This window comes from Nansenia antarctica, assembly GCF_963989245.1.
Source record: "Nansenia antarctica genome assembly, chromosome: 1".
NCBI lineage: Eukaryota > Metazoa > Chordata > Actinopteri > Argentiniformes > Microstomatidae > Nansenia > Nansenia antarctica.
In genome coordinates, this window is record NC_137674.1 from 44030096 (window position 1) to 44052716 (window position 22621).

General features: G+C 45.6%; 1 protein-coding gene across 1 annotated transcript; it reads right to left on the reverse strand.

Annotated features, from left to right (window-relative positions):
• Positions 1–729: 729 nt before the first annotated feature.
• clic4 (chloride intracellular channel 4) lies at positions 730–22004 on the reverse strand. The gene is made up of 6 exons (XM_080534352.1): positions 21620–22004; positions 7546–7655; positions 5114–5239; positions 4794–4900; positions 3103–3284; positions 730–2687 (listed from the first exon to the last, which is right to left on the reverse strand). The coding sequence occupies exons 1-6, from the start codon at positions 21686–21688 to the stop codon at positions 2523–2525; spliced, it is 759 nt and encodes a 252-aa protein (XP_080390478.1). The 5' UTR covers positions 21689–22004; the 3' UTR covers positions 730–2522.
• Positions 22005–22621: the final 617 nt, after the last annotated feature.

Genomic DNA, 22621 nt, shown 5'->3' on the forward strand with positions numbered 1-22621 from the left:
ATTCAATTCATAAGATGTTGATGGTGAGTGGCTCCCTCTGCTGGAGAGGTTGTTGTCTCTCTGCTACAGCCATGAGCAGGAACAGAGGGCAGCTGTATGGGTGTCAGACACACAACCCCTCCAGGTTTCACCCTCATTACCCAATTACCCTACTACCCCCGCCCTGCCTGTAATCAATGTGTGGTCTGAATGATAGCCAGCCTTGTTTTGTTTTTTTCTCTCTCACACACACACACACACGCACACAGCTCCAGTCCATCCATCTGTTTACGTCTGGGTGGATTTCCTCTCTGTGAGTTACGAGGAGAGAGCATGTTATTCAGCGAGGGGAGAGAGAATGTGTGAAAGGCGATACTTTAATGATCTGGAGTGCTCCCAAAACTCAACGCCCCCACACCTTTCTGCCTCTTAGGAAATGTTGGGAATGATCAGCCTGCAGAATAGATTTGTTTGTGCTCTGGAACAGAGGAGAATTAGGAACAGGCGGAAAAACATCATTGAGCTGAATGTGGGGAGGAGACTCTAGACATTCCTCTGTGGTGAAAACAGTGTGTGTGTGTGTGTGTGTGTGTGTGTGTGCGCGTGTGTGTGAGGGGGGGGGGGGGGGGGGGTCAGTGAGCAAACAAACATGTTTTAGACCAGCATTTCTGTCATCAATCAGTAATAACAAAGATATACAGTTTACAATTCAAGCATTCAAACCCACAAGTCAGAGTGCCAATAAGAGGTTTATTTCAATTCTGTAAATATTGTTAAAAATGCCAGCCTGGATCTTGTTTCGTACATTGACATACACGCGTCGTAATGCAGTGAACTCTGAATAAAGTATTGCAAACATCGGAGCAAGAGAAAAATAAAGGCCAGAGGAGATGTTTTCTAGTACTAAAACCCAAGCAGGTAAAAAGGCCTATTTACCAATATAAAGGCCTATACCACCTCCTTAGGTCACTTTGGATAAAGGCGTCTGCTAAATGCCAAAAATGTCAATGTTACCCCAAATTTAAACTAACGACTGTATAAAAGTTACACGTTGAACTCTGACCAATCAAAACAAATATTTACAATTCCTTTTATCAAATTTGTTTGATAACAAATGCCTGAAAAACATATTAAAACGATATTTTTGCTTTATTCACACTAAAGCAATTTTAGAACTATGATTGAATACATTCACTACCTTTGTAATCAGAATTCTTTTTTTAATCCTATGTGATATTCATTACTGTCCTCCTCTGCTATGCCTGTACTCATAAATATCTTTAGTGTCACCTTTCCTGATGCCTGACCGCACATTAGTATCCTTCCTGGTGCTACAAGGGAGAGAGAGACTTTTTGACTTGACTAGTTTAGATAGCAGGCGTCATTCTATCCACAGTGAGAGTAACGTGCCCTTCTTCTTCTGGTCAGTGAGATGGAACATAAGCTACCACTGCTGCCAGCACAACGCAGGCTACAGAGTTCCCTTCATAATTGGAGACAAAAAAAGACTGCAGATTTCATTTCTGGTGAAACAGAGCCTTGCATACTACTGAGAACGTCAGCATCTTTGTGGTAACTACAAGTATGACTAAGAAGGACACTTGATATTTCCATACAAGCTGATATGATCTTGTAAGCTACATATACTTTATCCTTTCATGGATCTCAGGTTCCTCTTTCCTGATGTGAAAACGTTTTTTACCTACAGTATCACCTGGTACAGGAACACTTCTAAAAGCCTAGAGAGTAACGAGCTCTTCGTCATGTCTGCACCCATCGTTCATGTGTGTCCACATACAAGGTCATGGAAAACAAACAGTTTCAGAGCTGAATAACAGGTAGTCTTCCCTGAATAATTATTATTCCAATTTATTTGAGCAACGCAACAGTAAAATAAGGCATTCTCTCACCCATGTCAACCTCTCTGGTTTGGCCTAGCTTCTAACTTGATGAACCTTCTTTCAAATATTCGAGCCAAAAAAAACACTGAAGCTATCAACACTGTTTAAATCACCTCCTTAGGCAAAATGGAAAAAATATCAGCCGTGTAATGTACTCACAAACATTTTCATAGCAAGCTTAGAAAAAGCTAAATCAATATTAAACAGACAATTGAAAAAAACAAAACAGCTTGTGACCATAGTCCTGTGTAGTAACAGAGGGTCATCTTGAAGGTCACTTTATAGGGAGTGTGTAAGACCACGGCCCTCCCAACTCTGAGAAGCTGTGATACACACCAGCATGTCTGACTCTGGCTCCTATATCACCTAGCCAACCAGACACCTCGCAAAACAATCATCGCGACAAAAGAAGAAGAAAAAAACTGAACAAAATGGACAGTCAGTAACCTTTGAGCCGCTTTATCAACTAAAGAGATCTTAAAAAAAGGAAGAAAACTGAACAAAAAGGATTCATGCATTGGGTTTGCTCTAAATGAGGAGAGAAGGAAAGGAGTCCATAGTTTTCTTTCTCGTGGATGAACGGACCAGTCCCAGCGCTGGGGGTGGTGGTGGGGGGCGTGGAGGACGTAGGGTGGGAGGAGCTTATTTGACCAGCCTCTTGGCTACGTCTCCGTAGGCGATTTCGATCTCCTTGTCGCCGGGGCAGGTGTTGGTGAACTCCTCACGCGTGTAGGCATTGTTCAGGTACTGCCAGATGCCCGTCATGTCCTTGGGGATGTCAAAGCCTCTGTACTTCTTGGCCACCACCTGTGGATGGATGGAGGGAGGGAGGGGGAGAGGGAGGGAGAGAGCAAGAGAGAGAGAGCGAGAGAGCGAGAGAGAGCGAGAGAGCGAGAGAGAGAGAGCGAAAGAGATTGACGATCATGTTGCAAAACAAACAGAGAAGAGGATGTTCAGTGGCACGGGAACAGTCCACAGTGACCAGACTACACCTGTAACCTACAGCCAGATGCCCAGCCATGCTGTGCCATCCCGAGAGCCTTGTTGTGCAAAATGCAAATATGTTGTTTGCTTATGCAAACACAGGCATAGCCTTCCGCCCTGGGAATATCTCTTAGAAACGACTTCCCTGGTAACACATGATGCTTGAAGATGATCAGCGTTACTGTAGGAGTGTGTGGGTAGGAGTGTGTGTTCTGTGTTAACAGGGCCAGGTGGTTACCTTGACGATGTGGAGCTTTGGTAGCAGGTTGCAGTCGGCCAGCGTCATGTCGTCTCCATCCAGGAACTTGCGGCTGGAGGTCTTGACGTCCTCGATGCTGTTGTGGTCGATCTCGTCCGGCAGCGGTGAGCGCAGGTACTCATCCAGCTTCTGCAGGGTCTTCAGCAAACCACGTTCTAGACCTACAGCACAGAGGGGTGGTCAGCATCTCTCATTGCAACTCAACACGTTCTACACCTACAGCGCAGACACAGGAGATTTCAGCATCTCATTACAGACCATTTATCATCTGTGAGCCTGTGTACTTGGACAGTAGGGAGAAGGGTGTGAAAATCGGGAGCTGAAAAGCGCATCGTGGCCATGAAGGGTGTAAAAATGGGACTTTAAGCAGGGTTGAGGAGGGGATGATGAGGAGCTTAATCATATCATGGGCACAGTTCCCAAATGGCTCCTTAAGAGAGCGATCTGAAGTATGCCACAAGAGGGCAGCATTTCCTAGTAAGCGATACTGCTTTGACATTGACAGTCAAGTTTTCTAATAGGACCCCCAAATAAGGAATGGTCTGTGCTGTATAAACAGACAGCGATTGCAGAGGTTAAGACTCTTGATGACTAAATAACTGCATCAGCTTACAAAGCCTGACAACACCAGCAGAGTGTAGAGAGAGAGAGGAGAGGATAGGATAGCATCAGCCAATGTCAGAAAAATATTACGATTTTTAAGTATGAATTGAATGTTAGTTTACAGTAGTGTATATCAACTTCATTGGTCTATGGAAAATTTTCATGGAGATTTTCATGTTATATAAGAGTAGGTACGAGGTGTGTTTTACAGTGCAGCTGTCATTAAAGCAGGCCCATCTCAGTATATGGGGAATGCTTATCATTCAGATATGTCTTTGGGCATTAAGCCAGTGTTGACATAGCCCATAAGGTATTCAGCACCCTCCACCACGGTGCGTAAATATTTCTCCAAGGTGGAGAGTAGCCCTCCATACTAAGATACCCAGGGACATGAATCTGTCATTAACAGCTTGCGGGCTCATCGTAATGGAATGAGGAGTGATATCGCGTGCGCACACACACACGGACACGGACACACACGACACACAGAGAGACACACACAGACACACACACAGACACACACACACAGAGACACACACAGAGACACAGAGACACATACTGTAGTACAATGTAATTTATGGTCTAGTATAAAACATGTCATCCAAGGATGCGTTTCTAGATCATGCCAGCGTTATCTTTCCTGGGCTTGTTAAACCAACCCCATCAGGGGACGTGCACCTGCTTTGGCTTGGGTCCATTATATTCCTCACTCTTGGCTTCTATCTTGTTTTCTAGAGAGCACAGCCAGGTGACATGGAGGTGGGAGCTGGGGACAGGGGACAGGAGGGGGGGCAGAGTGACAGGGGCAGGACTGGGCCTGGGGACAGAGAAGAAGGGCCTGGCCGCCCCAGAGAACAAAAGCCCTGTGTGTTCCCGTTTTAGGTCCCACTCCCTCACACAGCCAATCACCTCAGGGCTGCCACTGTCACCTAGCAACCGCACAACTCTCTCCCTGCGGCTACATGACACAAATGAAGACTTCTGGGTAATGCTCCTCTCCTAGCACTAACCTCAGTGTGTGTGTGTGTGTGTGTGTGTGTGTTCAATTGTGAGGATTGGAAGCTCACCCTCGTTGGCGTCTGGTTTGGAGTTCTTGATGAAGGCTGAAAACTTGGCAAAGATGTCCATCCCAGTAGTGTTGGACTCAGGGTGTCTGGCGCCAAGCTTGGTGAATCTGCGCGCGCACACACACACACACACACACACACACACACACACACACACACACACACACACACACACACACACACACACACACACACACACACACACACACACTTAAATTAATCTGGCACGAAGCGGAGACTAGAAGCGTGCGGTGTGTACTAGGATCAGTAGTGAATGGGCGGGGAAGACACACAGACGGACAGAGAGACAGACCACTCACTTTGGCGGGCTGAGGACGTCCTCCAGGAACTCCTCGATCTTGTTGACGTCCGTCTTGACCTCCCCGTTGAAGGTGATGAAGGGTGGGTGTGTGCCTGGGGCCAGGTTCTGGAGGTCCGCTGGCTTCCTGAGGACCGACAGGACAGGAGAGGGAGACGCTTAGAACAGACGCACAGAAAACCAGCGCCATCACTGATCACTCACTAGCTAGCCTATCACACAGTGAAGTGTCATACTCTTAAAGAACAATTCAACAATCATTAAGAATACCCCATCAGAACCTCAAATATCAGCTTGTTTTACTGAAGTGTTTCAGTCTCATGAACAGTCAGTCCTCGTATTCATAGCTCTGAATTTCGTTACATTTCTCCAGTCCCATCCCTCAGCTTTTTATCTAAATAAGTGGCCGGGAGACCACTTTGTTTAAAAGGGCAATCTGGGATTCAAACAATAACTCGACCATTATAGACTGCATGGGCAGTGGCCTGTGTGTATTCCTCTCTCAGGTCAGTGGAGGGGGCTGTGGCCTCTGCATGGGTGGGACACAATGCACTGTTCCATGCATGACTGTTCCAGATCTCTCCAGCCCTCCCCCCTCAAACTGTGCTGCATAAGGTCCTGTGTGTGTGCATGAGCAGGTGTGTGTGTGTGTGTGTGTGTGTGTGTGTGTGTGTGTGTGAGTGAGTGTGTGAGTGAGTGTGTGTGTGTCGCAGCATTCCACTGGCAGCATGTTGTGTTCCAGACGTCTCTGGGGGGTGAGACATGACAATATGTACACACAGCACATGAAGAGTGTGTGATGAATGACATGTCATAAAGACCGGATCATTGTCTTACACGTCGACAGCAAAACCACGACATTCTGTACAAAACGGCCCTTACAACATCAAGAAGAGTTTCTTGAGTTTTCTTAAATACTGCAGTAGGAGTGCATTCTGTTTGATGTTGAAGAACAGTGTACTCAGTATGCAGACGTTAAGATGTCCTTTCAGAGGGAGACGTGAAAAAACGGCAGGTTCATAGAGTACAGTCTACCAACCAGTCCAGGGGCACCAAAACAGGAAATGACTTCACCTCTTTGGCATGAGCACAGGAAGCACCCTTTCAGTACTAAGGACCTCTCCCCCCTACGTGGGGGTTGAATGCATTCCCTCAAGATTGAAAAACTATTTAAAATCACACAAAATGTTATTCATAGAATTAAGCCAAAAGAGACTTTTTGCCAAGTTCTCCATGGCCAGGACACAAGACAATACAAAATATTGAATAAACTTAATAATCTATCTTTCCCTACGGAATATCGAAAACTACCACACATTGGTTAGAACTGAAGTTCACGGTTCTTAGATTCCATTGTGCAACTAAAATAAAAACTCCCTCTTGTGCAACACGTTGGCCCCTTCTGATGACTAGAGATCCAACACTGTACTGTACGTATGGAAACTAAGCCACTATCAGTCCATTTTAAAAAAGAGCAGAGCAGGACGTGGTCACAACAGCTGAACAAAGACACGTTTGACAAGAGAGGGGGAAAACAGACACTGTTAAGTGGGCGGACGATGTCCAATGGCTTTTACAAGACCTCTGCTAGCTCGTTTCGTGTTACACGGCCTCAAGACCCACATGTGTGCATGGGCAAACCCATTTTCACACACACACACACACACACACACACACACACACACACACGTACACCCCTGAGCCTCTAGACAGATGAGAAGGTACAGTTTAAATGGTGAGATGTCTTGCCAGGAGAGAAGATGCTCAGCCATGAAGAAGCGCCTGTGTGAGTGAGTGTTTCCCCTCTGCAACACTTTATCTATCTGTACAGCGTCTGAGTCAAACTGAAACGCTGACAGGCCCGTGGAAATTAAGAGTCACATTTGACCATATCTGAAAATAATCAGACATATGCCAGCCTACTGTAAGCTTGGCCTGGAAAACGGAAAACCAATCAGGAAGTCTTTAGATGACTCACAGACAGACATAATAGTGGGGTAAGGAGCTGGCAGCGTGTGGGGAAGAAAGTTTCTGCTGCAGCCGAGGCTAAATAGTGTTCATAATAGCCCTGGGAGGAGAAGATGATCCGTTTTGATCCCGCTTTTGATTTAGGAGCTAGAAAAATAACATGTTACCCCCCCAAATCTACGGAGGAAGTGAGCACAACCTCAAATAGCTGCTCAAATAGTTGTTTATTTTCCAGATCTCTGCAGGGTTGGGAAAGGTCATGGGAAAACCAAATAAGCAGTCAGGGCGGTGAGCCTGTTTGAGGTGGGGCTGGATCAAAAGGTTCTGGCTGAGCTGTGAAGGTCTTTGTGGAGAGCCCAGAAAAGCTGTGGGAGGCGATGACAGAGCGGAGAGGAGAGGCCCTCGCCGCTGGCCTACAGTGGGCCGGTGTGGTGTGGTGTGGTGGTGTGAGTCTTGTACACTCACCTCTTCAGGTCCACCGTGGTGACGTTGAAGACCACGCCCTTCAGCCACAGGATCATGAAGAGTCTCTGGGAGAATGGACAGTTCCCGATGCTCTCGCCATCACTCCCCGCCTGAGAGAGAGAGGAGGAGAGATATTAGGTACGGTTACATGAGCATTACCACAAGTTATGGATAATGGATCATAATTTCCATATGGCATTACAGTAAAGCCAAGAGGAAACTGCTACGGGATGTTTTCACCTTATAGGAGTCGATTGCACAGATTAAAAAGGAAACAGCGACACTGCAAAGTCTGTAGATGGATTCGAAAATCCAAGATGTCTGACAGAGAGCAGATCTAACGGCATCTAAAATGGGTCTCGCAGGCTGATCACAATCGAGTCACAGTTTGAGCCTTAAATGGAAAAGGTCTTGATACAGCTGATATTATCAGATCCCTGATCCACAACCTGCTGAGGCCCCGGGTGTTTTACAGCAGTCACCCAGAGCAGACCTCTTTGGAGCAGACAATGATTCTTTCACACAGATTAGAGGCCTGGCCGCGAGAGAGCCAGAGAGAGAGAGAGAGAGAGAGAGAGGGCTGACCCTTCTGCTTCAAACGCTTTAGCACACTTCTACTAGAGTGTCCATGAAGTCACGGTGCCAGTAGCCAAGTGGAACAGAAACCCTCCAAGTGACAGAGCACGAGAGAAGGAGGACAGCTTCTCGTTCCTTCGTTCGCTAGACTGACTCTGGACCTACGGAGACTCGGCCAAAGACTGAGTGGGAGGAGAGGGAGATGTCGGCCAAGTGAAACCGGCTTGCTTCATCTTTGTTTTATTATTATTATTATTTTATTAGTAGTATTATTAGTATTATTTTAAAAACAATTACATCATGTCACTCAAACAAGAGACTGAGACATGGATAGGTCAAGTCTAGCCCTCTCTTAATCATTTTCTGGATGTGTGGAAGAATTACGCTGATTCAAATTAACCTCCATCAACAAGGGAAATTCACAGCTACCCAAAATAGATCCGACAACTTCACCTCTACCGCATGAGGAACTACTGTGTGTGTGTGTGTGTGTGTGTGTGTGTGTGTGTGTGTGTGTGTGTGTGTGAATAATGATGTATACAGCCCCAACTCCCAGCAGGAAATGGAAGGCAGTGAGGAGGACACTGTAAACACTGGGCACTCCTATAAACACTTCAGATCTCTCAGACTACCACCAGCTATTCCATACATCAGCCCTCCCTTTCTTACACCTCGACCTCTGAATAAAGGCTCTTCAGTGCTAGTATGTGCCAGCTTGCACTGCATAGTATTTGAATGGAAGAGTGTGTGAGAGAGAGAGAGAGAGAGAGAGAGAGAGAGAGAGAGAGAGAGAGAGAGAGAGAGAGAGAGAGAGAGAGAGACTCAGTCAAGAGAAGGGGAGGCTGAAAGGTGGTTAATAACACATTGGCTTAAGTAGTTTCCCTCATGTAGTATTAATGTGTAAAGGCATGTATAGGGTTATTACTTATTAGCAAAGTGAAATGCAATATTCATGAGTAAAGATGATGCTTGTGTCTTTGATTTAAGTCCTGGTTAACAGGCTACATTACCAGCTCATTCTAAGTTTAAATGAATGAATGAAAAGGTCTTATTGCTTGAGGGAGGCAACTTGTAGTTGTATGGAGTTAATTATGTGCCACAATTATTTAGAGAAAAAAAATATTTTGCGCAAAAGAAAATACATTTTGCACAAAATAAAATACATTTTGCGCAAAAGAAAATACATTTTGCGCAAAGGAAATTCGATTTTGTTTATTTGCATGTCTGCTAAAGTCGATAATGCACGCAGCACAGCTGATCGTCAACATTTGCTTGACCGGCAACATTTACGGACCAAAGGCGATTGGAGGAGATGAGAAAAATGTGTGAAGAGTGAAGATATACATTACAAAACTTACTAGGCGTTGTATGAGCCATCTTTCGGATGTTCAATATTCAATATCTCTTCACTCTAAATCTTATATCTTCACTCTTCAACCTTCAACCTTCAACCATCAATTTTCTCATCTCCTCCAATCGCCTTTGGTCCGTAAATGTTGTGATTGACAACCAGGCCAGCCAATCAGACATTTTAACACATTTAAGAACTGGCCAGCCAGCCAGCCAATCAGAATTCTGGCACATTTCTAGCAGGGTAAAATGTTTTGAGAGAGAGAAGAATCAAATGTTGCCGGTCAAGCAAATGTTGACGATCAGCTGTGCTGCGTGCATTATCAACTTTAGCAGACATGCAAATAAACAACTTTTATTAAGTACAACATCGATTTTCCTTTGTTCAAAATCGATTTTCCTTTGCGCAAAATGTATTTTCTTTTGCGCAAAATGTATTTTCTTTTGCGCAAAATATTTTTTTTCTCGAAATAATTGTGGCACATAATTAACTCCATATAGTTGTGGTTGTATAAAATGTATTCCATCCAATCCACTTGATCCTTTGAGAGGATCAACTCAAGCATGAGCAACATTCATTATAATTCTCAATATATTTTGCTATTACAGATTGCCACAACTGGTTATGGAGTCTTCTATGGGGATGGTGAGCTCACAGAGGAATGCCATTGTCCTCTAAGCCAGTTCATTTCTGAAGAATGCCCTGTATTCATCCATTCAGAAGGACAGGCACTGAAGGTCACTTCAGCATTGAGAAATGGAATCCATCCCCTCACTGAGACTATAACTGTAGCAAGTCTTCACTAAAGGAGTGTACTCCCTTTCTTCAATGGCTCTGCTTCCCCTCCTGTCTATCATTTTGTATATACTGTATATATTAGTATGTTTATATTTCCCTCACTCAGCTCTCTCTCTCTGAAACACTAAAGGCAAGCTCCCCCGCTAATTAAAATAGTATACCACCTTGTTCTGAGTGACAAACTTGTGCCAAGTTATGGAGAGGTTTACCTGACAACCAGTCCTTATGAAGCGGTACCGACTCATCAAGCTAAACTCTGCGCTTCTACGAGTACAAAACAGACCCCGCCACAATCAAACAAGAAACATATGAACGGACAAAGAAACAGAACAAAACTACTATCTTTAATGTTTGTTTTACTATTTTCTTTCTGAAATAGCGGAGGCATTGTCCTGATATGTCCTCTGATGAATAGGGGACTTTGTTCTAGAATGTTCTGTCTCTCTCCAGTGGCACCCTGCTGGTGTGTACAGACTATCGGGCCCTCTCTGGTGTTTTCCTCTCTGGAGGTATTGTCTCTGTGTGATCTCTCTGCTGGCTGGCTGGCTGGAACCTGATGTTCCTCCGAATTCCTGACTGAATTCAATATGTGAAAAGGTTGGATTCAATCACAGCCTTTGTTAGATGAGATATCCCTTTATGGTTTGATCCATACCTCAAAAAGGGCTTGCTCATAAATGTGGAACCTCGGGCCATTACAGAGAGGCCAGTGGTTGTTGGCTGTGCATGACACGACAGACACATCAGTGGTTTCATATCTTTATACTCCCCGTAACAACACTCCCGGCGGAGAGAGACGTCTTCATGTGGTTAACTATGAGTCGGGGATGGAAATTAGAAGGGCGACATCTGTGACTATTGCCATGTCAATAGCCAGACACATAAGACACGTCGAGTACAACCCAGAGAGGGGGATTAACGTTTCTCACAGGTATCCGTTGTGAACAGTGTCACATTGTGACAAAACTGCATATGAAAGAACGTGGCTTTCTTCCTTCCTATGAGGAGGACACAGTAATGGAGTGAGCAGCTTTAGGGGTGACCTCATCTGGTCAGGCTCCAGAGCTCCTGGTCTGAGGTGACGGCCACAGAGCTTAGAAACACATCCTCTCTCTCTCTCTCTCTCTCTCTCTCTCTCTCTCTCTCTCTCTCTCTCTCTCTCCTCAATACATGGCACAGATCCTGTCCACTGGAGACTGCAGCAGACTGCAGCCCTCTGCCAGGGACAAAGATATCAAAGAGCTCCAGAGAGCCCGGCTACTGAGACTGACTGCTTGCCTCCACAGCTACACTGAGACAGAGAGAGAGGGCGGGAGGCAGAGAGGGCGGGAGGCAGAGAGAGAGGGAGGCAGAGAGGAGAGGGGGTGGGGGGGGACAGAGAGCAATAGGAAGAGGGGGTTAATGGTGGGGGAGGAAAAACCTCCAGGAGAGATGATTGGTGGTGTTAACAGAAATAAGTAAGGGAGATGGAGAAGACGGTAGAAAGAGCAGATGAGGGGGAGGGAGAGAGGAAGGAGAGGACTGAGGGGGATAGAAAGCAGAGAACAAGCCACACCCTTTAGCATTATTAGTATCAGAGGCAGTGTGCTGCTTACTCCCCTCCCCTCCCTCTACACTCCCTCCGGCCCTCTCCCCCAATCCTGGGCCCCTCAGTAGAAGAAGGGGGGCAGAAACTATTCCAGAAATGTCCTGCTAGTCCCACCGAGGAGGGCGCTTTGTTTGGTTTAAATGAAGATACTTGTAGCCTGTGCGTTTCCTCTGCAGCACTCCTCTAGCACAACTGCTTCTTGAACACACACACACACACTCACACACTCACACACACAGCCAAACTGACTCAACAGGGTGTAGCACAGTGAACCGTAAGCGTTTAGTCACTTAACCTCAGAAAATCTGTATTTCTTTTTATTGATTCAATGTGAAATTGTAGTCTGCTTTACACACAAAATATCCTCCAGAGATGCTGAATGCCAGATGCAGTGTGTGTGTGTGTGTGTGTGTGTGTGTGTGTGTGTGTGTGTGTGATGTGTGTGTGTGTGTGTGTGTGTGTATGTGTCCTTGAGCACACACATACAATGTGATGTGTGTGCTCAGGTCTTCTCACAATAACTTAAGTGCCAGTAGACACGAAGTATTCACTAAAGTAAAGAAAGCAGAAGTGCTCTAGTGTCTTAAACTTGGCCGCTGCCACTAGCTGACTTATCAAAGCTCTTTAACGTCATCATGGAACGTAGCTTAGCTCCAGCCTCTGAGAACTGGTTCAGACACAGTCCTCTCTGGAGTTAGCAGCATCTCAGCACGTGAACGTTGTGAAGTGTGGACACAGAGCTCCCTATGGAGACTAGAGTCACACAGGCAGCACAGAGCTCTTTTGTTAGTGGAGGGTTCTTTCCATGTCTCTGAATAAAAATAAAAATAAATAAAAACTGCCAGTTACATTTCAAATGAGGTAAGACAAAATGTCAGGGTAGCACCTTACATGGTCGTCATGAGATCCCACTGGAGGTGAGTTTATTTTTGGTTTTGGGAAAACAAACCAGCTCTCTGTGATTCAGCCATCATCGTCATTTCAACTTTCACATGGAAAGACAAACATCACTCACACCTACTTACAAGTGTGACCAAATGAGTGTCATTCTCAAGACTTCCCAATCCAGTTACCTTATTAATTGTTCTCATGTTAACTCATCATCTCCCAAAGAATTCCAGAACACTCAGCACCTAGAGTGCCAAGTGTTTAAGGTGGTTTACATAGCAACAATACTTTGATTGGATAGAAAATGAAGCATCGTAATTTATGCATTTGATGAATAGTCACCCGTGGCACACTAGAATGTTGACTTTGGTGACTTTAAATCACCCTCAGTGATAAAAGAGTTAAAATGAGGAAGGTCTTGCTGATGATTGCATCATATTCCATACAAAATCCCCAGAGTTCACTCTGGCTTTAAATAGGCCTGTATCAAACACAGTGTCATCTGCTACAACAGCTGACTATGACTAACTAGCTATGGTAGCGTTAATGAGGGAACCTGGGACAACAGATGCGCACGCACATACACACACACCGACCTCAGTCAGTCAGTGGCATAGGACACACACAGTACGGCCATGTCACCACTGGTGTGGTCATACATCATGACATGACTTCCACCCTCCCGCTGGTCATCTAGCTAACGGTGTAATAATGTCTGTCCTGAGGCATGTTTAAGTCTGGAGGCTCTCAGTCACCTAATTAGCTTCAGCATACTGTTGTTAATATGCTGCTGCCTTACTGGACACTCAGCACTTCACACGTCCCATAACACTTTTACGACCGGGAACATCGCAGCAATAAACTCCTGAGTTACCCCACTCAGCCTCTGTCTCACAATCGTTCACGCACAAACCCTCACTTTACTGTACTCTAAATTACCAGCCAGGCCAATTCAATCGGTTTGTTTGTAATTAAAAAAATCAATTTCAACAAGCCATCATCGTGGACGCCAAATCCCTTCGCTTAACCAGACTGGTGAGACCAGAGTTCCCGGAGCATGGTCTATTGTTTTGGCTGTGGAGAGTTCTCCCGTTCTCGGCCCCAGGGCTAATTTTAGTAACATGTCGGTTAGGGCGCTCGCCCCGCCACTCCACAGTCTAATTTGGGTGGGCTCAAGTTTAGGCTTTTACCCAATATGGAGCTGGCGGCAAACAAGTGCTGCTTTCTCACCACGACACTGAAGGAATGTCCTCGAGGAAGGGCAGGGACCGCTACGTCACAGCAACACCCCCCCCCCCCCCCCCTCCTCATACTGGACAAGCATGCAGACACTGGGCTGGGTCGGGGGGACTGGGCTGGGTCGGGGGTACTGGGCTGGGTCGGGGAGGGGGGGGGAGGGGGGTGAGAATGTGGAGGAGTCAGGGGTGAGAGTGTGGAGGAGTCAGACCCTACGGGAAGGGAAACGCATCACACCCTGGTGACTCATGTGGTCGTCAGGGAGTGGAAACCTACCCTCTCCCTACTCGAGGTGGAGAAATCATGTGCTCGTTTAGAAGAGCAGAAAATGACAGTGTAGGCTAGGGCCTTGATGGAACTCCCCCCAAAATATGGGAGACAGAGTTGATGGAAACATGAGATGTTGTGATTGTGAACAGAGAAGAGAAAATACAGAGTCAGATTAAAGAGAGGGAAGAAGAGAAAGAGACAGATGGGCAGGAGAAGTGAGGATGAAACGACAACCACCCTCTGACTGTTTGAAGTGTGTGTTCCAACACAAACAAAGGCCCGCACTGAGGTCTGAATGTGCTGTGACTGGCCTACACCTACTTACACAACAACAGACCTCAGACAGATGACTCAGAGACACACACTGCAGCCCCCTTCCTCCCCCTCTCTCCACACACACACACACACACACACACACACACACACACACACACACACACACACACACACACACACACACCTCTTAACCCATTTAATCCCATCGGTCACAATAGTGACCTAAAAATCATTTTTCAGTTCTGAGGCTCTAAACATTTTACTGAATGATGCATCAATGCATTTCTAGCAAACATTGTACCTACCGTAATAATAAAAGGGTCTTAATGAAATATGTGCAGTTTCACATGTAAATTGTCACATGGCCAGAGTTGTTTACTTCCTGGTTGCACCATGAGAAGAGGATAGCTGCATCAAAGCTCCCAAACAAACGGTTAGTAAAGTATGTTAACATAAAGATAGGACAAAGATTGTTGGTACACATCATCTTTAAGGTGTCTAGTATTGACATATGTATTTGGAATTACTCAACTTTGTTCAGTGTGGTCATAGAATGAGTAAATATGTCAACGGCAAAAATAGTGACCGGTGAGATAACACAGTGCATCTAGGTATACACATACTTATATGCATACGTAATTCTTGTTCAACCTAACTTTCTACTCTGTTCTTTGTTTTAGTTTCACTTTGAGTAAAGCTCTGGATATGTTGGGTCTAGGTGACAACCCAGACAAGACATACAACATTGCAGTTGTCCCTCAAAATGAGAAAGATGCTCTGGTCAGTGACTGTGATAGCGATGGGTCAGATATGGACTATGAGGGGGAGTCAGGCCATTTGCCAGCCAGACTGTTGAATTCATATGCTGAATTTATGTAAATAGATCATGACAGGAACAACATCATCAGTGATGATTTCACCTTCACCAGCCCCCCTCCCCCATCCACCCCCAGCCCTCCCCCAGCCCCCTCCACTGTTGATAATGAAGAGCCCGTACACGTTCAAAAGTTACAATATTAATGTTTCAATACATGTTGCACTAAAATAACAATGTTCGAATGTGTGTTACAATAAAGTGACAATGTTGAAATATGTTGATGGTTGTTGTTTATTTGTCTTTGCTCTCTGTATTCATATCGGTGTATAAGGGTTTTTAATATGTAATAGTCACACTAAAATGTGATCGAGCATTCTAGTGGCAATGCTGGGGAATGCCAGTGAGTTTTAAATGCGTTAATAACTGGGCTGGGATATATACACATTTTAATGACTGCATAGGAGAAATATGTTAATTCAGTCTATAAATGGTACAACACATTATCCCACCGGTCACAATTGTGACCGACAATAAAACACACTTTTTCACCTACTTTTCCATGAACATTTAAAAAAAATATTATAAATTATTTCAGAGGGTTACTAATGACGCATGATTTGGATATTTTCATATCTGTGAAAAATTCGGGATTAAATGGGTTAAGATTCAACATTTGGCCTTCATACATGCCATCCAAGCTAGTGAAAAGCGGAGTGATTCCCTGAGGAGAAGTCTGCCGTCTAGACCACTGTGAGCTAGCCTTTGCCCCACAAAGCTATGGGCGTTTGCCAGATCCGCATGGCAGCAAAGCCTGTACCATGGCCACACAAACAAACAAAAAGTAGCCTCATCGCTCATTTGAAACCCACTGGGACGAGCAAAATGGGTCGAGCCCCAGACTTTCCACCATTGACCTACAGCCTATTCTCTGAAATCTATACGGGATGGAATCCAGTTTGGCACACGCAAGAGGGCCCACAAAAGCTTACGAAAGCCTACTCATCAACGGATACACAACGTCTGCTTGAGACAAACACATTGCCGTGAAACCTGTCAGTATACATTGAACAACCTTACAACGGAGTCATTTAGCCAGTGGCTGGATCAGTTCCTCCAGTGACTTTGGAAGCCTGTGACCCTATGTGACGGATCTCTTCGAGGTGTGGTGACTACACACGTCGCTGAGTTTATGGAGCGATGGGTCACGTTAGAATCCTGCTACCCTATCCTCTGTGTTCAGGTAGCATGTGGGTTATCGACACTGGGGGCTTAGCTGGTCGACGCTCATTTTACGCCCCGTGTCACTCTGAGGACGGAGGCGGCACGTGAAACATAAGCAGCATAGATTGTGTTAGGGCAGATTGTGTTACACTGCCTGCGGGTCGGTTCCCCCTAGTTTCTGAGGTGGAGGACCCTCCTAAAGTGGAAATGATGTAACAGAGAGGTGAAAACGATGTTAGAGCCTACTTCTGTCTGTAAACCTGATCTGTAAAGCTGTGTTTCTATCGCTAATCATGTTTCAATGACGCCCTTTGCCCCCATGCATCCTGAACCGTCTCCATGTTGTCCTTTTCTCCTCCCAGTCTCTCCCATTTGATCCCCCTGGTTCCATGTTGTTTTAACTAAGTCTTGTTTCCTGTCGTTGGTCTGCAGGAGAAATGCCTCATTAGGACTGGAATGAAACATCCACTTCCTCCTCCTAACAAGCATCAAGCCTGCAATACATGTTTCACAGAGCAAGAGAAGCAAAAGGGTTCCAGGAATTACAGTTCAACTTCAAACCCAACTGTTGAACATTCCTCATAGCGTACATGCAAAAAGAGCCATTCATATATCTAACAAAACTGGCCTAGTTTCATGGAAAACCGTCACAATCAGCTATCTCCCCAAGCTGCTGGTGTGCTACACTGCTGCTGGGTCCATTGAGCCGTGGCCCGGACCTGGCAGGGTTTTAATGATGTTGTTGTTTGTTATGAACCCAGGTGCTGCAGCAGCAAGTCCACAGTTCACAGCGAACAGCCGCAGCTCACAGCTTCAGAGCTGCACAAAAGCAAAAGACCATTAATCTTTGTCCCCTAACTCATGATGCTGACTGCAGTAGTACAAGAGTGCTTGTGGAAAATAAACTGCTATATTGATTTTACAATAGCACAGGCAATCCTCAACAGCTTTCAATGTCACTCGAGGGAGAGACGGATGTTTTATTTAGTTGGAGAGCCAGTATGCAAAGAGGAAGCAAATTGAGACTGTCATATGCAGATTGCAGAAAGACAGGTCCAGGACACAAGTTAATACTTGTATTGTTGAAGAGATAAGTTAATACTTGGATCATGATTCATGTCACAGGTTGCTCTATTCTCCATATTTCTACTCTAGGTTAACCTTTGACTATGTTTGCCGTGCATACAGAGAGTGGACTCTAGATCTAGCATTTTAGGCAATTTCAACATTGCCATCAATGGTTGTAATGGAGTAAAGCAGTTAAGCAAGAGATGTACAAAAAACTAATAGTAATAAAACAGGACAGTACCCTGTTTCTGACATCACTATGAAAGCTATTCCATTTCTTTCTTATTCTCATACAAAACTACTAGGTCCATTATCCCACAATGACAGACGTCACACGGACAGAGTCACACAGACAAGAACAGAGAACTGAACATGAGCAGCTCTATCCTGAATATAAAGGAGAAGTCTTTGACCTTGAGGAGAGGATGTTCTCCTACATCCCTGCAGGGCTTCTGGTTAAAAAAAAACATGGTGACTGTCTGGTACATTATTGGGCTCCGTCACCATGGTTTCCACATGATTCACAGAGCACACAGACAAAACACACACAGAAACCCTGCCTTCCAGCCATGGGCCATAAGAATGGATCACTTAAGACATTTACTAGCGTTGCCCTTTCCAAAGACACCGTATGGAGTGTCCACATACACACACCATCCCCTCCTGCACCCTTACGAGCAGAGAGACGCACGCTGCATACAGGAGTGGGGATAAAGCCTGTCCTCCTTGGAGCCTTCTGCAGACTCATCTGTATTCCTTCCCCTCCCTACTCCATCCAGTAACTAACAAGAACACATGATCACACTCCACGCAGAAACTGTTATTCAGTTCCTGTACTTCTAAGGAAACTCCTGAGGGCCCTTTTAAAACACTGGTGTGATCAGTGCACATGATGGATGAATGGTGCAGTCTACCAAGAGGAAGTTAATAATGACCACTTGGTCATTCCGTTCACATGCGAGCTGACTCCATCTGTTACAATGATCGAGTCTCCCTCACAGTGTCTCAAACGCTTTCTCCAGAACCGGCTCGTTTCATTCAATCAGTTAGTAGAGAAATCAATGAGGAGGAACACGCGGAGGGTTAGACCTCCCTTGGACTAGATGGGGTTGAGTTGAATGTGGGGGCACCAACATGGAACTATGGGAGGTCTCGAAGGCTTCATCGTGAATCACAGGAATATTCACTCTAATCCGGTTCTCATCCTCTGGGCCAAATCATACAATTATAGTTTATAATTTCATCCATATGCCAGTGAACATATTCTACAGTTTGGTTTCAAACTACCAATTTAGCTGTGAGGAGGGAAAGATGTAAGCCACTCGTGATCAGCCAACTAGGATCAACAAGGCCACAAAGAATTCACACTTTGCAACATGCCATCTTGTGAGACAATAATTAATCTGCTGAATGACATGAGATCAAGCAGGGTTGATTTTTCAGTCTAATTCTGAAATAAAACCACGGGGCCCGCAGCAATAAACCTCTCACAGCCGAGAGCACTCCTCTACAGTGATGCAAAACAATCAAAACTGTTTCCATAGTGACCCGGCAGAGTAGCAGTAAACACTGTGGACCATAGATCTTAGAGCGGGCAACAACCTCATCGCACATCAGGGTAGGTCATCTTCTTTTAGTGGGTCAGACATGAAGTCTGCTCTGGGTTCAGACTGATAAGGAGAGCTCAGGTGTTCAGGCGGGGATGATGAGTGGGACTCAGTGAGCGGTAGGGGCTCCTTGCTAGTCAACGCAGATGGCACAAATCGGCATGGGAGCGTTATCAGCTGTTCCCAGGGGCCTGTGTTTGAGGCGTGCCCATGGCAACGTGCGTGCCCATCTCATTGTCTCACACGCCTGTGTTTTGAAGCTCATGGAGCGGGAACAATGATGGACATCCTGGTGCAATCAATAATGGATGCGGACAAGCCTGTACGACAGAGCAAAGAGAGGGACGCGGGACTGGACGGGCCACCCATCAGAGCCTCGCTGACGCTGTGCACACACACTGACAGAGACACACAGACACACAATGGGGCTGAGCTTCTGTACACAAGCGCAGCGTAGACAGAGCACACAGCACACGTACAGGAGGGGGGTGGCCACATATGTTGAGCCTCCTGGGATGACGTGACAAGTCCTGTAGGCTGTGAAGGGAGGCTGGTTGAGGTAGCTAGCTCACAAGCTCTCTGACTCACATGTCCCTGTCCTCTATTCTGCCGTGAGAGGCCAGGCCACAGTGGCCAGAGGCAAACAGCCGAGGATTATCAATGTAAAACACTCGTACTCTCTCAACAAAAGGCCTCTCTCCAGGAGGCTGAGGATCCTCCTGTGAGTGAACGAGAACAAAGAGAGATAGAGGGCTCCTATAAATGTCTGACAGAAACAGACTGGGTGACTGACCCTAGACTGATAGGGCCAGAGCAGAGTGGTTTGGGGCAGACACACAGCGAGGATTGTCATAAACCAGAATGTTTAGAATTTTTCTTTCACTACCACCAAGTCTCTCTCGTAGGCTGGTGCTGAGACTAACTGATGTGTTCATGTCAATTTAGTCAGATCTCAATAGGTAGGTAATCTGACGGAGCATAAACCTGACTGGTTTTCATTCAGAACTGAACCACATGGCACTGCCTGCCTCATATCCAGAAGTGATCCTAATCACTGGTGAAACACGGCCTGGACGGATGCGCTTACATCACTAGTTAAGTTTGTTTGCATGCAGACCCCGGGCTGGTGACGTGTTCAACTAATTGAATTCAGACCCCACAACCCCCCCCCCCTGCGTTTCCCCAGGGTCCCACCCCCATTTCCCTCTACAACTCCTCTTTTCCCGCTCTGTGGAGCGACGAGCAGAAGAAAATAAAAAATCACAAACAGGGGGTCTGGGACCCTATCAATCATTTGAATTAAATATCTATATAGCCTCTGACTCCGGGGATCCCACACTTCTTCATACTGGAAAAACAAGCTCAGTTGTCAATCAGTACTTTACAATATTGTAGCTGCCTGCTTCATAGAGCGGAGAGAGGGGGGTAGCCCCCTTCCTTTGAGGACAGAATGTTGCCCTGCAGCAAAATGTTTCCTTCATTTTCACTGAACAATTAGCCTCCTACTTCCATGGCGTTCCCCACTTCTTTCAAGGTTTTGATGATGTGAAGATGTTTTTTTACAAAATGTTGCACTGCACCATCAGTATCAGCCTACCCTGAACCTCAGCACATACTGAAGGTTATCATCCGATGTGTCATGTCATGATATCGTATGTCTCTTTAGTTGACACCATCCATTTGGTCATTATCTGACACTTATCACCTCTTCCCCTCCCAAGCCTTCCTCCAGTGACCGGACCACTGAGCTGGACGGACATCCTGGAGTATGACATCAAACCGCTACATTGTTCCAACCACCACCTGGTGCTACAGCGTAGCATGTAGACATGATGTCACCGTCACCGTTACATTGGTCCTATGCCAAGAAGAAACGAGCTTGTCGAGCCCAACACCTCCTTGGATACAAACCACAGCACATTTACAACAAATGGTATTTCTCTGTCACTTTGGGAAAAGACGTATCCGCCCTTCTCTCAGGAATGACATTTGGTTCTCTGGACCACATGGCCAGAGAGAAACTAGGAGGGTCTTACATTCTTACAAATCTAATCTATTATTAGTTAATTTTACATATTTGCATCAGTAAGTGGATATAGGAGCAAAAGGTACAAACAAGTCAGAGCAATATAACTCAAACCAAATGGTAGACTACTACATCAGGGGGAAGAACCCCTTTCAACTGTCCCCCGGTTGTGAAGAAAATAGCTTTAACGTTTTTTAAATTAACCATGACCGACAACTCTATATGATTATTGTTTTTCAACGTTAACAAAAATGTTCACTTATTTTCCATGAACAAAATCGGTTGAGAAAACAAACTTTTCTCAATGCGACGCGACAGCTGCACCTTCTCAGACCCAGTCGGAGCTCCTTACCTTCACAAAGAGCTCGATAACGGGCTCGTTATCCCCCTTCACTCCGTTCTGAGGTACCGAAAGAGACATTATGGACTTTAGAAACTTTTCCAAAAGAAATGGGTCTTATTTTCCACTCCCGACGCGTAGCCAATTATACTCAGTCTTCTTCGCCACCCCTTTACGCAGTATTCGGATAGCCGCTTGTTCGAGGAAAGGCAGTAGCCAGCTGGAGCCTCGCTGTTCTTCTCACACAAGGAGAAAGTCCACCACAAAGCCCGCTACTCGACCAGGGGTCTACTGCTGCAGCCGTCCACGCAACCGAAACGTTTTCTCCGATGTTACAGAAGCTCGAAACAGCTACAAAACCATAGTTGAACCCCTTGCCTGTCTTATTCGATTGCTTGAGTGCTGGTAGAGACGGGAGGGAAGAAAAAGCAACGGGAATATATAAAGCCGTGATGTCATCTGCAGAGCAAACAAAAAAATGTGGGCAGGGTTAGAGGAGTGCGTTAGAACATCCCTACAGAACAGTCCTGGCCGAATCATACTGAGGACTGGCATCATTCTTGAATTAAACGGTGTAGGCTAGTGCTTATAGTGTGTAAAACACAATAGCAGTCCATAATACAAGTGGAATACTGATGGACAAATGAGATGACAAAGGAAAGGTGCTATTATTATTCATATAACTTGGAAATATTCATATAAGTACATGTTACTAAACAAAATGGACATCCCAACAAACACGAACCCGACCGGACCACACAGACCTCAGGGACAGGCCCACTGCCTGCCCACCACTGACTGTTTGGTTGCAGGTTGATTAGATATGCATTCCTCTCCTCGTCACTGTTAGCTGCTGCTCCATCTTCCATGTGTGCACAACTTGGTTTCTGCACCTCTCCTACTGCTGGACGAGTTCAGTTTGCTAAATCAAGCATTTAGAATGTAGAGTGGCTTGCTTTACCCTACAGTGTTTTCCTTATTCCATACACATCATTCAACACATTCATGCATTTC